General features: G+C 43.4%; 1 protein-coding gene across 7 annotated transcripts in view; it reads left to right on the top strand.

Annotated features, from left to right (window-relative positions):
* The window catches only part of evi5a (ecotropic viral integration site 5a), a 374711-nt gene that overhangs the window by 58019 nt on the left and 301639 nt on the right, over nucleotides 1–15053 (top strand). For 5 of the 7 annotated variants that reach the window (XM_072510489.1, XM_072510492.1, XM_072510487.1 and 2 more), the window contains exon 2: nucleotides 9711–9940. In XM_072510489.1, coding sequence (XP_072366590.1) covers nucleotides 9792–9940 — 149 coding nt within the window. In that variant the 5' untranslated portion in view covers nucleotides 9711–9791. Of the gene's footprint in view, nucleotides 1–9710; nucleotides 9977–15053 lie in introns of those variants that run through there. The other 2 variants (XM_072510495.1, XM_072510493.1) reach the window with 2 other exon arrangements.

The raw sequence follows: 15053 nt of genomic DNA, 5'->3' as shown, positions 1-15053 counted from the left end.
GATCTCTCCCGGGCACAATGGGGAATCCAGTTGTTGTCTCCTACTCTCTCCGATGGTCGGGATATGCAAACTATCCAGAAAGCTCGGCATACTAGAAAAGTCCATAGGGGCTCTGACTCGTACAGCTTATGGTATTATGAACTGAAAGCCACGTTTACCTGTAAAGGAGCGGAGACAAGCTTACCGTCTTTGTTGTTATGAATCATAGGGATCTTTCAAGAGGCTGTCAGCTCTCGAGAGGCTGTCTGCCGCTCGAGTTGGTGAGCCAGAAGAAGAATGGCTTTCTCCCCATGCTCGTAGAAGGTACCCCTGGAGTGCTGTAACTGATGCAGAGCCTGACTAGTAGACACCAGTTTGAATTGGAATTGTAACTTTTCTGTGCGTCACTAACTCCAGAGTTGGGGTGAGTGAGTATTGGAAGTTCATTTCCAAGATGGAGTCCACCAACCTCTATGGTGGCGTCCGACGTGAACTAATTTCCTCCCTTGTGACAGCCTTGAGAGCCTCTCATATGAAAATGAAATGAAATGAAAATTGCTTATTGTCACAAGTAGGCTTCAAATGAAGTTACTGTGAAAAGCCCCTAGTCGCCACATTGTATTCTTTTCGGAATTAAGATTACCGAGCCCCTGGCCCTACCATTAAAACTGGAGTGGAAAATCTGTCCCACCCAATTATTACCTTGGCCTTGTCTGGTCTTTTACACGCAAGTGTCGATGTTTCTCAAGCTCAACCGCCAAAATTCTGTTGAGCACTTTGGCCGTTGGTGGAGTGGCCGGAGAAGAAGCTGCCTTCGCCACCTTACCTCCAGTTGATACTTGGGAGGCTTCGGAGACTGTTGTTGAAATTCGGGCCGATTCGTTTCCGGCTTTGTCTCCCCTGGGCATCGCAGAGGTGAGGGAACTCTACCCAGGTGATTTCCAGGTTTTTCCCGGGAAGCTAAAGATAGGTGATGCCGGTAAAAAGGGTGAAAAGGTAAGGTTTCCAGCGGGAACCACCTCGTGTAGGTCTTCCCACTCACATCGCGACATTGGAAATCCCAGCCCTCATTTTCATCCAAATAAGCTGAAAGGATCTTAAAGGCTGAGGTTCCTGTTATCTCGCCCTTTGAATCTCCTTACCTTCCTGTCCCTGACCACTGACCAAATCAGAGGGCCCAGTCCTAAGAGGTGTGACTACCGCCTGGTGCAAAGAATCCAGGTAATTTTCCCCCTCCATGTAATTAGTGGGGTGCCGTAGGGTTCGGTCCTTGGAACACCATTGTTCACAATCTATATAAATGATCTGCAGGCAGGGACAGAGTGTAACATAGCAAAATTTGCAGATGATACTAAAATAGGTGAGAAAGCAGGCAGTGAAGAGGAGATACAGATTTTACAGACGGATATTGATCGGCTAGGAGATTGAACTAAAATTTGACAGATGGAGTTTAACATGGATAAGTGTGAGGTTATCCAATTTGGCCGAAAAACCAGAAAGACAAATTATTATCTAAATGGAAAGCAGTTTCAAAATGCACCTGGGCAGCGGGATCTGGGTGTCTTTGTTCATGAATCTAGAAAATCTTTATGCAGGTACAATATGTAATAAGAAAGGTAAATGGAATGTTAGCATTTATTGCAAAAGGACTGGAGTATAAAAGTAGAGAAGTGTTGTTGCAATTGTATAGGGTGTTGGTGAGATAACAGATGGAGTATTGTGTCCAGTTTTGGTCTCCTTATTTGAGGAAGGATGTGGTGGCATTGGTAGCAGTTCAGAGGAGGTACGCCAGATTGATTCCAGGAATGAAGAGGTTGACGTATGAGGAGAGATTAAATACTTTTACTTGCTGGAGTTTCGAAGAATGAAAGGGGATCTGACTGAGCTACATAAAATACTCGGAGGGACTGATGAAATAAATGTAGACCTTTTTTTCCCCTTGTGGGGCAATCTAGAACAAGAGGTCACATACAAGTTGAGAGGCGGTAGATTTAAAACAAATGAGGCACTACTTCTGTCATGAGGCTGCCCCATAGTGCGGTGGATCCAAATCATTCCGTGGTTTCAAGAGGGAGATAGATATATTTCTGTTAAAATGTTAAAAATGGGTTAAAGGGATATGAGGAACAGGCATGGAGGTGGATTTGATACCAGGAAGAGATCAGCCATGATCTGATTGAATGGCAGAGCAGGTTCAAAGGGCTGAATTGCCTACTTCTGCTCCTAATCCCTGTTTTCCTATGTTCTGTGGTGTGTTGCAGTGTCTGTAGTTCAGCCTCCAGCTCATAAACTCTGAGCCAAAGCTCCTCAAACATCAAACAGATGCAGATACGTTTGCTCTGGATCAAACTGGCATTCAGAAGCTCCCACATGCTGTAGCTATGACACATCACTTGTCCTGTCATCCTTAACTATTTAATTCAATTATATATTTTTTGCTTTTACGTATTTTATTAACCTTATCACCTTATCACCTCGCTTCGTGTTATTTCCAACCTCTCCAATTTCTTTCCTCCCAAAGTTTTGCTCATGTATTTGCTTTGTTTGGCCCCTTGTTCCGCATGTAACCAATCACTGTTTGTCGATGTACCATTTGCCAATGATCTCTGTTGATTATTCATTTTGTCTACAATGTACGTACTGTGTAAGTTCCCTCGGCAGTATTTTTCACTGTACTTCGGTACGTGTGCCAATAAATCAAATCAAAATCAAATCAACCAGTTGCTAGATTATTTTGAACCTTAGGAATAGACTAGGCTATAGTCACTTAGCAGATACTCACCAATCAGTATTCTCTTCTCATGAAGTATAAATTGTTGTTCCCTTTACATTTGTTAGTCTTGCAAATGTCCTGTTCAGTGCAAGGCAAAAAGCTTCAACCTGTCTCTCTTTTTAGCAATCCTCAAGTTCTGTACTACGAAAAGGCTATTATTTTTAATATTGCTCTTGCAGATGCTTTCCTGGTTTTCAATTGGAGAAAAATATGCTGCCTAAAATTTATGGCACATGTCGTCTTAATTTAAAAAAAATTACAATGGACACAAATGACGAGTTGAGTATATTTGCAGGTAGCGAGGTGGGATTATGATCAAGGTACAACCACCAATACACTCCATAGTTGCAGCATTCCGAGCTTTTTCTGAACTAAAAAACAATACCCAGATGCCTAAACTGGATCTGGTTTCACAGTATTATCTTTTAACTTTCTATTTTCAGTTTGTTGCCTGAAAGTTCAGATTCAGTCATATTAATCTTGTATATAGCCTTCTTAAAATTTTAATTTACAAAGTTGCGATTTGTATATGCAGAAGGAAAATGTTAGTTTCTAACTTCTGGTCATAAGAAAACCTCAAATTAAAATTTGCAAATGTTTGATCATAACATTCCTCACTCTCCCCAAATTTGCTCCTTTGTGTGCCATAACCTTTCATCCATTTTTATGTTGATATAAAGTGATGAGAATGAAAACTTATATTATTAAGACTGTGACCTGGTAGACGTATGGGGAATTTGGCATTGGCAACTTTGTATCTTTGAGTTGAGCATTATCGGTGTGGTATTGTTGGGAGATAGCTTTCCGAGAAAGAAGCTTCTAATTTTGACTGATATATTTTTAAGTGTCACTTTACTAGAGGGCCATTCAACTCTCGTATTTTTCAGACCTGTTTATTTTCAATTATGCTTGTGAGTTACATCTGATTGTGTGTGTGTGTGTCTCTCTCTCTCTGTGGATAGTTGCCCTCGCTTTGTGTTGTTTCCAACCTCTCCAATTTCTTTCCTCCCAAAGTTTTGCGCACACGCTGGGCTGTAGACCTTTTGGCATTGGTTGCTGTTTGCTAGTTTACTGAAGTGGTAACTCTTCTTTCACAAGCCTACAATCTGTATGCCAGAGGTGAGATTTGAGTGACTACCCTCGACATCAAGCCAGCATTTGACTGAATAAATCAAGCACAATTGAAATCAATGGGAATTATGGGGGGTGGGAAGCTCTCCACAGGGCTGTGTCATGTTTATTACAAGGAGGGTGGTTGTGATTGTTGCAGGCCAATAAAGTCAGCCCCAGGGCATTGTTGCAGGAGTTGCTTAAAGTTGTGCTCTGTGTCCATGTCTTGAATTGTTTCATCACTGATCTTCTGTCAATCAGATTGTCAGAAACAGGGAAGTTTGCTGATGATTGCACAATATTTGGTAGCATCTGTAACTCCTCGGGTACCAAAGCAGACCATGTCCACATGCAGCAAGACCTGTAGAAGATTCAGGCTTCCCATACCAGCCTCCCCGAACAGGCACCGGAATGTGGCGACTAGGGGCTTTTCACAGTAACTTCATTGAAGCCTACTTGTGACAATAAGCGATTTTCATTTTTCATTTTCTTTTTCTTTTTTTAAAAATAATTTTTATTAAAGGTTTTCATAAAATATCAATAACAAAATGAGAAAGAAAAAAGAACCCAACAGGGTTAAGTACAAAACACAATCTAAAAAAGCAACCCCCCAAACCCCTACCCCCCCCTACCTAAATAATAAATTAACATTAACACCCCGACTTAAGACAACAGGTGTATACACCCCCTCAGACCCTTCCAGTGTAAATAACATAAACAAAAATAAAGTAACCCCCCCCACCCCCCAAGCTGCTGCTGCCATTGACCAATGTCTAGCGTTCTGCCAGAAAGTCTAAGAACGGTTGCCACCGCCTAAAGAACCCTTGTACCGACCCTCTCAAGGCGAATTTCACCCTCTCCAATTTAATGAACCCTGCCATATCGCTGATCCAAGATTCCACGCTTGGGGGCCTCGTATCTTTCCACTGAAGGAGAATCCTTCGCCGGGCTACCAGGTCGCAAAGGCCAGAATTCCTGCCTCTTTCGCCTCCTGCACTCCCGGCTCCTCGGCCACCCGAAATATTGTGAGCCCCCAGCCCGGTTTGACCCTGGATCCTACCACCCTCGACACCGTCCTCGCTACGCCCTTCCAAAATTCCTCCAGCGCTGGGCATGCCCAGAACATATGGGTGTGATTTGCTGGGCTCCCTGAGCACCTAACACACCTGTCCTCACCCCCAAAGAACCTGCTCATCCTTGCCCCGGTCATGTGTGCCCTGTGCAGCACCTTAAACTGTATGAGGCTGAGCCTCGCGCATGAAGAGGAAGAGTTCACCCTCCCAAGGGCATCTGCCCACGTCCCCTCTTCGATCTCCTCTCCCAACTCCTCCTCCCACTTACCTTTCAACTCCACCACCGAGGCCTCCTCCTCCTCCTGCATCACCTGGTAAGTTTCCGAGATCTTCCCCACTCCCACCCACCCCCCCGAGAGCGCCCTGTCCTGTACTGTGTGTGGCAGTAGCCGTGGGAATTCCACCACCTGCCGTCTGGCAAACGCCCTTACCTGTAAGTACCTGAAGGTGTTCCCCGGGGGGGAGCCCCTACTTCTCCTCCAGCTCACCCAAGCTCGCGAACTTCCCGTCCACAAACGGGTCTCCCAACTTTCATATCCCTGCCCTGTGCCACCCTGAAAACCCTCCACCTGTTCTTCCTGGGGCAAATCGGTGGTTCCCCTGTAATGGGGTCCACTGCCCCCAAATTTTGAGGGCCGCCACCACCACCGGACTCGTGGTATACCTCCTTGGAGGGAGCGGCAGCGGTGCCGTTGCCAGCGCCCCCAGACTCGTACCCACACAGGACGCCGTCTCCAGCCTCTTCCATGCAGCCCCCTTCCCCTCCATCAGCACCATTTTTCATTTTCAAGTAATACTGGTGCCACGCAAGTGCCAGGCAATAACCATCTCCAGCAAGAGAAAATCTAAACATCACCCATGACATTCAATGGCGTTACCGTCACTGAATGCCTGACCATTAACGCGGCCGGGGGTTGCCATTGACTAAAAATTGAACTGGACCAGCTTTAAATACTATGGCTGCAAGGGCATGTCAGAGACTGTAAATCTTGTGGTGAGAAACTTACCTCCTGACTCCTCAAAGCATGTCCCCCGTCTTCAAGGAACAAGTCAGGAGAGTGATGGAATATAGAATGGGCTGGTTTAGCACAGGGCTAAATCGCTGGCTTTGGAAGCAGACCAAGGCAGGCCAGCAGCACGGTTCAATTCCCGTACCAGCCTCCCCGAACAGGCGCCGGAATGTGGCGACTAGGGGCTTTTCACAGTAACTTCATTTGAAGCCTACTTGTGACAATAAGCGATTTTCATTTCATTACACTATTCCTGTTCTCAATAGATGTTCATAAATGATCACTGTCCATCAGTACCTGGCTGTTTTTGCCTTCTTTAAGGTGCTCAGGTCCAGTAGCTGTGGTTCAGTGGCAGCAATCTCGCCCCTGAAGGTGGAGTTCAAGTGCCTCTCCAGAGACCTGAGCACTTAGCCGAGTGCAGCACTCTCCCCTCACAGATGATAGCACTATCTCTGAAGAAGAGTGATGGAGTTTTCCACAGTGTCCTGACCAACATGGATACCTCAATCAGCATAATTAAAACTGGTTATCTGGTGTTGCTCCGGTGTTTGTGGGACCTTGCACGCAATATGACTGCCATGTTTCTTACATAATTGACTGCACTACAACGCATTTGGGGATATCCTGTGGTCATGAAAGGCATGATATAGATACAGGTTGTTCTTCTCTTAATAGGTTGTCCTAACTAACTGCCACTGGCGATCTATAATCTGCTAAATTTATACATTTCTTTGCACTACAGCTGGTTATATGAAAAATAATGGCAGGGTAGCATTTTTAGGTTATTTTGCGTGTGTCGGCCCACGCGGTTGTTTAAGGAATGTTAAAGTGTTAAACGGTAAACTGTGAAAATTACAAATGCTTCAATAAAATATTTTCTAAAAAAATAATAATGGCATGGATGGCTTGGTTTATTGCTCCTCTGCCTCAAACTGAGGAGCCCAAAGAAGGAACTACTTCAGCTACGAAGTCTCCCCCAGCAGCCTGGGAATTATTTTGAGAGTTATTGTTTCTAACCCTTTCAGCTTTGGTAGCCATTCATTGCCAGTTTGCCGTATGGAGTCTTGTTATTAACTACTTTCAGGAGCCCCACTTGATGCTTTACATTAGGAAAATAAAAGCATTGTAAATCCTGCCAATGGGCCATTCTTCTGTTCTTGATGATCATGGACAACCTGAAAGAAGTACGGAGTTAGTAGGCCTGTGTCTTGAAGCTTGGAAACTGAACTGACTTTGCCATGAAGGCAAGGTCTGTGATTCAGAGGTCATATGAACTGATTCTGTTTTGAGGGGGAATTTGGAGTAAATGTGATCAAACTACTGGTAGCTATCTCCTTGTGATTGTGTAAGTGCTAGCTAAGTCATTGGGAGATGATGCTCGGTATGAGTCTTGCATAAATTGTGTACCTGTTGGAGCTTGGTGGTAGCATGTCCCTCAGGGACCTAGATCATCACCACAGTGGACAATGAGGTTTACACTAGTGTAAGAACTGTAGGATGATTGTGGCCTGCACATTTTCCTGGGAGAGGTTTGCCAGCAACTGCTCAACCAGAGGAGCACTCTCTCTGGTTGATAACCCAGGTGCCACAGTTAACTACAATGCTCCACTTCATTCTCCTTTGCAGATGCAGACCCATGTGATTCTACTCTCAGTCCCCCTCGCACTGGGCTGAATATCAACCCTGCCTCTTGAGACCAGGATGCCCATTTTTTGCCAATCCTCTCTGGTTTTCCTAACAGTTGGTGCTCTTCCATGCTGTGTGTCTCCATCAAGCAAGCACACAGCTGTGGTTAGGGCTTTGTTGCTCGTGTCAGCTGGGCTGTGGATGCGACTGATGTGCTTAATATCTGTCAAAGGAAAAATTCTAGAATCTAATATGAAGGAAGTTATCGCATGATACTTAGAAAATCTGTGTGATCAAACAGTCAACATGATATAAAATAGGACCAGGAAATGATGGAAAAATTCAGCAGGTCTGGAAGTATCTATGGAGAAAGAGTTAACGTTTTGAGTGCATTTGACTTTTAGTGGAGAGCAGGACTCGAAACATTTAACTTTTCTTCTCTCTCCACTGATGCTACCAGTTCTGCTGAATTTTTCCAGCATTTTCTGTTTTCCGATTTCCAGCATTTGCAGAGTTTAGAAATTATCATAGAAATTATCATAGAATTTACAGTGCAGAAGTAGGCCATTTGGCCCATCGAGTCTGCACCGGCTTTGGAAAGAGCACCCTACCCAAGGTCCACACCTCCACCCTATCCCCATAACCCAGTAACCCCACCCAACACTAAGGGCAATTTTAGACACAAAGGGCAATTTATCATGGCCAATCCACCTAACCTGCACATCTTTGGACTGTGGGAGAAAACCGGAGCACCCGGAGGAAACCCACGCGCACACAGGGAGGATGTGCAGACTCCTCACAGACAGTGACCGAAGCCGGAATCTAACCTGGAACCCTGGAGCTGTGAAGCAATTGAGCTATCCACAATGCTACCGTGCTGCCCTAGAGAATAATGAGAGGTGATCTCATTGAAGTATATAAGGGGGCTTGTCAGGGTGGATGCTGAAAGGATGTTTCCCCTAATTGGTGAGATTAGAACTAGGGGAGATACAGCTTAAAAATAAAGGATCTTCGATTTAAAGCAGAGGTGAGAATTTATTTTCTATGAGCGTCATTAGTCTTGGGGCTGGTTTAGCACAGTGAGCTAAACAGCTGGCTTGTAATGCAAAACCAGGCCAGCAGCGCGGATTCAATTCCCGTATCGGCCTCCCCGAACAGGCGCCGGAATGTGGCATCTCGGGGCTTTTCACAGTAACTTCATTGGTGCCTACTTGTGACAATAAGCTATTATTTTTATTATTATTATTATTCTGTGGAATGTTCTTCCCAAGAAAGCAGTGATGGCAGGGACAGTCAATGTTTTTAGGGCCTTATTTCATAGATTATCATAGAATTTACAGTGCAGAAGGAGGCCATTCGGCCCATCGAGTCTGCACCGGCTCTTGGAAAGAGCACCCTACCCAAGGTCAACACCTCCACCCTATCCCCATAACCCAGTAACTCCACCCGACACGAAGGGCAATTTTGGACACTAAGGGCAATTTAGCATGGCCAATCCACCTAACCTGCACATCTTTGGCCTGTGGGAGGAGACCGGAGCACCCGGAGGAAACCCATGCACACGGGGAGGATGTGCAGACTCCGCACAGACAGTGACCCAAGCCGGAATCGAACCTGGGACCCTGGAGCTGTGAAGCAATTGTGCAATCCACATTGCTACCGTGCTGCCTTGTTAGATAGATTCTTGGTGACAAGGGAGTCAAAGGTTATAGGGAGCAGATAGGAAAGTCGAGTTGAGATCACAATCATGGAGAAGTATAAATGCTAGTGTATATGACAGCATGAGATGGCCTGTAAGCAGACATATCTGATGAATGATGTGGGCTGCCACATGTTCCATTCCAGCTCATTTTGATATTTTTACATAGACAGATTTTATTATAAATGAGGGCATGAGGATGGAAATGGTTGACAGGAAGTGTGCGCAGATGTAAAATCTGTCATGCCAATAAAAGAATTGCTTTGAAGAGTAGGACAATAGAGGCCTAATGCATGGTCCGGAAACTACATTTATAAATCTAACATATTTCCCAACATAACTGACGTTGCAAGTTCAAAACAAAGCAATACTTCAGAAGGGCTATTGCTAATTAAGCTGATGGTATACTGTATAATGCAATTGTAATCTTTCTTTGTCAGGTGGCGACAGACAAGGTTGCAGAGAAGTTGAGTTCTACTCTCTCATGGGTGAAGAGCACAGTGTCTCACACTGTCAGTCAAATGGCTAGTCAGGTGGCGAGCCCATCTGCTTCGCTGCACACTACATCTTCATCGACGACTCTCTCCACACCGGCACTTTCACCAGAGTCACCATCCACTCTCAGTCCTGATGACTTGGAGCTTCTTGCTAAGCTAGAAGAACAGAACAGGTGGGTTCTGCCCTGAAACCTGAATAAAAGGTTTTTGTAAGTAAATTAGTTTTATACAGAAAGTTGAAATAAACTGTTAGAATTTCATTTTTGTTACTTTTATGGTTATTTTCATTTTTTAACCTTACCCAGTTTTGCCCACCGTGCAGGATATGAACAAGTGAGATCAGTGCTTATTTGTTGGAGCAGCTGGATGTTTGCATTCACATTACTTTCTCAGCAATATACAGCAAAATATCTGGAAATTATATCATTAGTATCAAATGTAATTTGAATGACTTGTGCTCTTGGGGCATGTAAAAATCATAGCTCATTTTTGCGTCTTGCTTGCAAATCCATCTGCAGGGCAGCGCTTTGCAGGATTTTCTGATTTGGCATTGGAATTTCAGGATTACAAAGAATTGGTAAGAAATCGCAAGGAGGTAGCACAGTGGCGCAGTGGTTAGCACTACTGCATCATGGTGCCGAGGACCCGGGTTCAATCCCGGCCCCGGATCACTGTCTGTGTGGAGTTTGCACATTCTCCCCGTGTCTGCATGCGTCTCATCCCCACAACCCAAAAGATGTGCAAGGTAGATGGATTGGCCACGCTAAATTACTCCTTAATTGGTTAAAAAAAAAATGGGTACTCTAAATTTATTTTTAATTAATTTCTCATAGCTAGTATGGCTATCCTGCACTTGTGGCACTTCGTTTTGAACTTTTAAAAAGCGGAAGTGTTTTCTCCATAATCTGCCATGTCCAACCCATTCATAATTTGAAAGACATCTGTCAATCACCTCTAAATCTTTCATTTTCCAAAGACAAAAGCCCCAGTTTGTTCAGGCTTTCCCAATAGCTGTAATCTCTTAGTTCTGGTACCATCCTTGTAAATCTTTTTGGTATTTTCTTTGGTGCCTTTATGTCCCTTTTATAGCACTGAGGCCAGAACTTAACACAGTGCCTAGTATGACCTGACTATGCAAGTTTAATATAACTTAATTACTTTTAAATTCTATAACCCTTAAAATAAATCCTAATGCTCTTGACATTTTAATTGCTTTGCTGATCTGCGGTGGTACAATTTTAGCATCTGTATCTCCAGATTCCTTTCAGTTCAGTTGACATCATCTCATATTTATGTTCGTTCGAGTTTCTTTGCTATTGAACTGCATGGGCTGCATGTTTTCTAATGTCTTTGAATATGTTGCATTCTTCCTCGCTGTCCCCAATGGGTGTGTGCTGCTCGTAAAAGCTTTTCAAACTCTCATCTTTAATTAACATGGGCTGCCAGTTAGCTGTTAGCTTTACAGCTAATCCTTTAGCTCAGATTGGTACCATCTTTAAATGTTCATATAGAGCTACTTATTCCTATGTTTAAATCACTAAGGTAAGACCTGGCATTGATCCTTGAGGAACGCTGCTTTCTACTTGCTCCAATATGGAAAACATCCCTTTGTCCCTACTCTGCTTTTAGCCAAAGTGTTTGCCTTGGTGCTGGCAAAATCATGTGGAGGGAGAGTCAGGCATTGACTTAGTGAGTTCACTTTATTCATGGCAATTTAATGCTATCCCAAAATTATCAGAGCATCCAATTTTTGTAAAAATGCTATGGCTTATCACACAAGGTTAAGGGGAGGATTTTCACTTGTTTGAACTCCAGATAGAGGAACAGGAATTTTATTTGCTTAACCTAGCTGGACTATGTGATAGTCGATTTTCACATTGTGGACAAACTGAAAAATTATGAACCTCACAAGGTAAGTTTTTACTTTCGGTACAAAGGATTTTCCTTTGAAAGAAAACTGAACATTACTAATATCTTGCCAAAATGTACGCTACAAATGTAAATCCCAGCAAGTTGATCATGTTGACTGGCATTCTTGTCTTTTTCTTAACTATACAGCAGTTAATCACACACAACTATTGCTCATAAAGAAATGTTTTAAATAAAATTCCGAATGCGAACAGTAGCCTAATCTAATTGATTAATTGTATTTTGTTTGCTCCCATATCCATTTATTTATGAAAATTTCTTCATTATTTGGTGAACGGTCCTTTATTTTGTAATCAGTGTGTTTATTCTTTTGCGATTTTATTGCTTTAAAGTATGGTAACTGATGTATGTCTTTTTTAACTTGCATATCTGTTGCTTAACAGCATTCATTGTAGCTAAACAGTTATTTTTACAAAAATAATTGGAGTGAGCAATGAGGCCGGTTGTGTGCATGCATCTAAGGCAGAGGGATAAGGCGATAAGGAAAAAGTCTCGGACGGATAACTGGCAAGGCAGAATTAAAGGTGTGAGTTTGACTAGATTTTACCAGGAGCACGATGCATTGGGAATTGTCTTTAAAATTGAATGGTTTGGGTTAGCTTTGAAGTCGGGAGCAGTGAGATGCGGAATTTAAGGCAGGACAAGGGGTTGCGGGGGTAGGAAATTACAGGGCTGCGTGATAGTGCTATGAAGTTTTTCATGTTGCATTGGCATCACAGTTTAATGAGGTCTTCAGCATATATTGACGTGTTTGAATGATATAACAGTTGTCTGGTTTGGGACATTAGGTGTTAGCTGGATAACCTAGCTGTGAACTATGAGAGGAAGGATGTTCTCAGGGTTTGGAAGGTTTGAGATCCATTGGTGGTGTGATGAATGTAGGAATTTCAGATTATATTCTATTATAAGAATTTGGTGAAGTAAGGGTTAAAAGCCTGGGTTAGAGTTTGTTTAACTGCTGCAGTCATGTTTTAAAATAAATCTTGTTGAAATATATCTTAGGAGCCAGGGGTTGCATCGTTAAAAAAAGCTTGGGCTAATGCAGTTTTGTTCTGATTAAGGGGAGTTAATTCGATTTCAGCTTGGTGAGATAATGTCATTGCTGGGTGGAGCTAAGGTATCAGGCTTTTTGAAAAAGTATTTTCAGTTCAGTCTGATCTGGCTGAAGCTGTGTGCACGTTGAAACAGTACTGCTCTCACTAAGTTAGTTAAGAGATAACTGTATTTAAAGCACTGCAGACTTGTCTGAGGACAGGGGAGGCTGAAACAAGGCATTTGAAACAGCTTTTGAAGACATACAGCTAGAATTTCTGACAGGAGTCAGATCTTTTCTGTAAAGCAGTATCAAGTCACTTTTGATGGAGAACTTTCTAAAATACCTACTTATTCATGATAACCGTTTTTGCATCCATCCATTGTGCAAACTGATTTGGTCATCCGCATCTCAACTGTCAAACAATGTCCGTATCAAATAATTTTCCTCATGGGTTATGTGCTTAAGTCCATCATTAGGTGGTTTACGATCCTTTCTCAGCCTTGCAGTCTCTCCACAGTGAGGACATTGGTTGTCGAGGATAGAGGTGATGACAGATTGTTGGCTGGAGCAGCTGCCCTCTCATTCCATCTGCTTCTGTTCTTTGGAAGGTCTATGCCATTTTGCAATTGTATATCTTTGATTTAAATTGCTAAAGAATTAGAAATGCTGCAGTGACATTGACAATATTGAATTCTTTACCCGTCAGTCTGGCCTCAATAAAACTCGAGATGGATTTGTAGGTATAGTATTATTTATTTTAACCAACTTGCAAAGCTGACTCGCTCCACAAAGATTCAGAACACAGAAGCTGACTCCTGGAACCCTAGAACCGAGTGAGGTCGGAGACCAAGAAATCTCTGCAAATACATTCAAATGGCATCACGTTTCACATACACGATTCCCATAGGTCATCCTATACACCTCCTGACCTGGCCATATATCCTGATTGGCTCACTTCGCATTCCTTAACCCTGGGCCTCTTGTTACCCAGCATCCTTTTCCCCATCCTCCTTGCCATGCTTTCTGAGTTCCTTTGTCCTTTGTGAACTCACTACTATCTATATTACTGTAACTAATATTTGAACTAACTATTTTATATCACATTCGTTTGTTCAATTCCTCATTCCCTCCTTTTATCATTTCATGATAACCTATATACCCAACCCGTAGCTACGGCCCCTCATCGAAGAAGATTTGTCGCTGCATTTCCAATTCCTGTTGCAGCCCCCCCGTCATCCGCTGCACCCTCGTGGATCCTAACAGCCAAGATTCTAGGGGCGTCTATCTGTTCCAGTGCACCCTGCATTTTACCCAGGTTTCCCTCAGTCCTAAATCAATTAAGTATATCTCCTGATAATCTACGTTCTAGTTGTACTCCCCTTCTCACACGCTCCGTCCTCTCTCTAGCCCCCCTCTCTCTCTCTCTCAAAACCTCTTCCTACCCTCTCCTCACGGTCTGACTTTACCTTTATGGCACCAATCTTAACACATCCAAAATCAAATTTACATGTACTCCAAAAACAAGGCAATGTCCATGCAATGTTCCCTTCCCATCGCCAGGACCAGTGCAATTGCTTCATGAGTCCTGCATTGTCCATTAACCCGATGACCTTCCATGAGTCGATACCATGTCCTCGTATATGGGGACGTCACCTCTGCATCAGTGAAATATCCTTGTTGTTTGGTTGGGGTTACAGGTGTAGATGATATTTCCCTTTCCATTTCCGTCGCCGATGTCACTCCAAGCGAGGCTAGGTCGAAGATTACACAGGCGGTGCGTAGCCACCCCATCATGCTCCACACCTGTAAAACAGTGCTGGGGAAGGGAGGCAGGTTAATCTGTCCAATAAAATGAGGCCCATTATCAGAACTTAACTGAGCTGGTATTCCGTACCGGGGAATGATTTCCTGTATCAGAACTTTAACCACAGTAGCAGCTTTATTATCATCCACAATGATCAAAACATATTTATAACATTAACACCTTTCCAACTCCATGTAATCCATTTAGAGCGTCTCAAAGGGACCACTGGGCAACGGGGTTTGCCCCATACCATAAGGGATACCTATGCCGGTGTTATATTGCTGACAAATCAAACACCGATTACTGATACTCTGGGCCAGCCCCTGCATTTTAGGTTGCCACCAAGTGTCCAGCAACAAATCACTAGTCCCCCGAGCCCCACAATGAGTTGCAAAGTGTACACATTCGATGACCCATAAAGCCAGTACATCAGACATACAAGTCTGATGTGCTGGCGTGGTCCATAAAGAAGAAACAGAATCATATGTGCAACCTAACCGTTTCCACATTTGTTTAT

Source organism: Scyliorhinus torazame, chromosome 7 (genome assembly GCF_047496885.1).
Source record: "Scyliorhinus torazame isolate Kashiwa2021f chromosome 7, sScyTor2.1, whole genome shotgun sequence".
NCBI lineage: Eukaryota > Metazoa > Chordata > Chondrichthyes > Carcharhiniformes > Scyliorhinidae > Scyliorhinus > Scyliorhinus torazame.
This window is presented reverse-complemented; position numbering and strand designations above follow the sequence as displayed.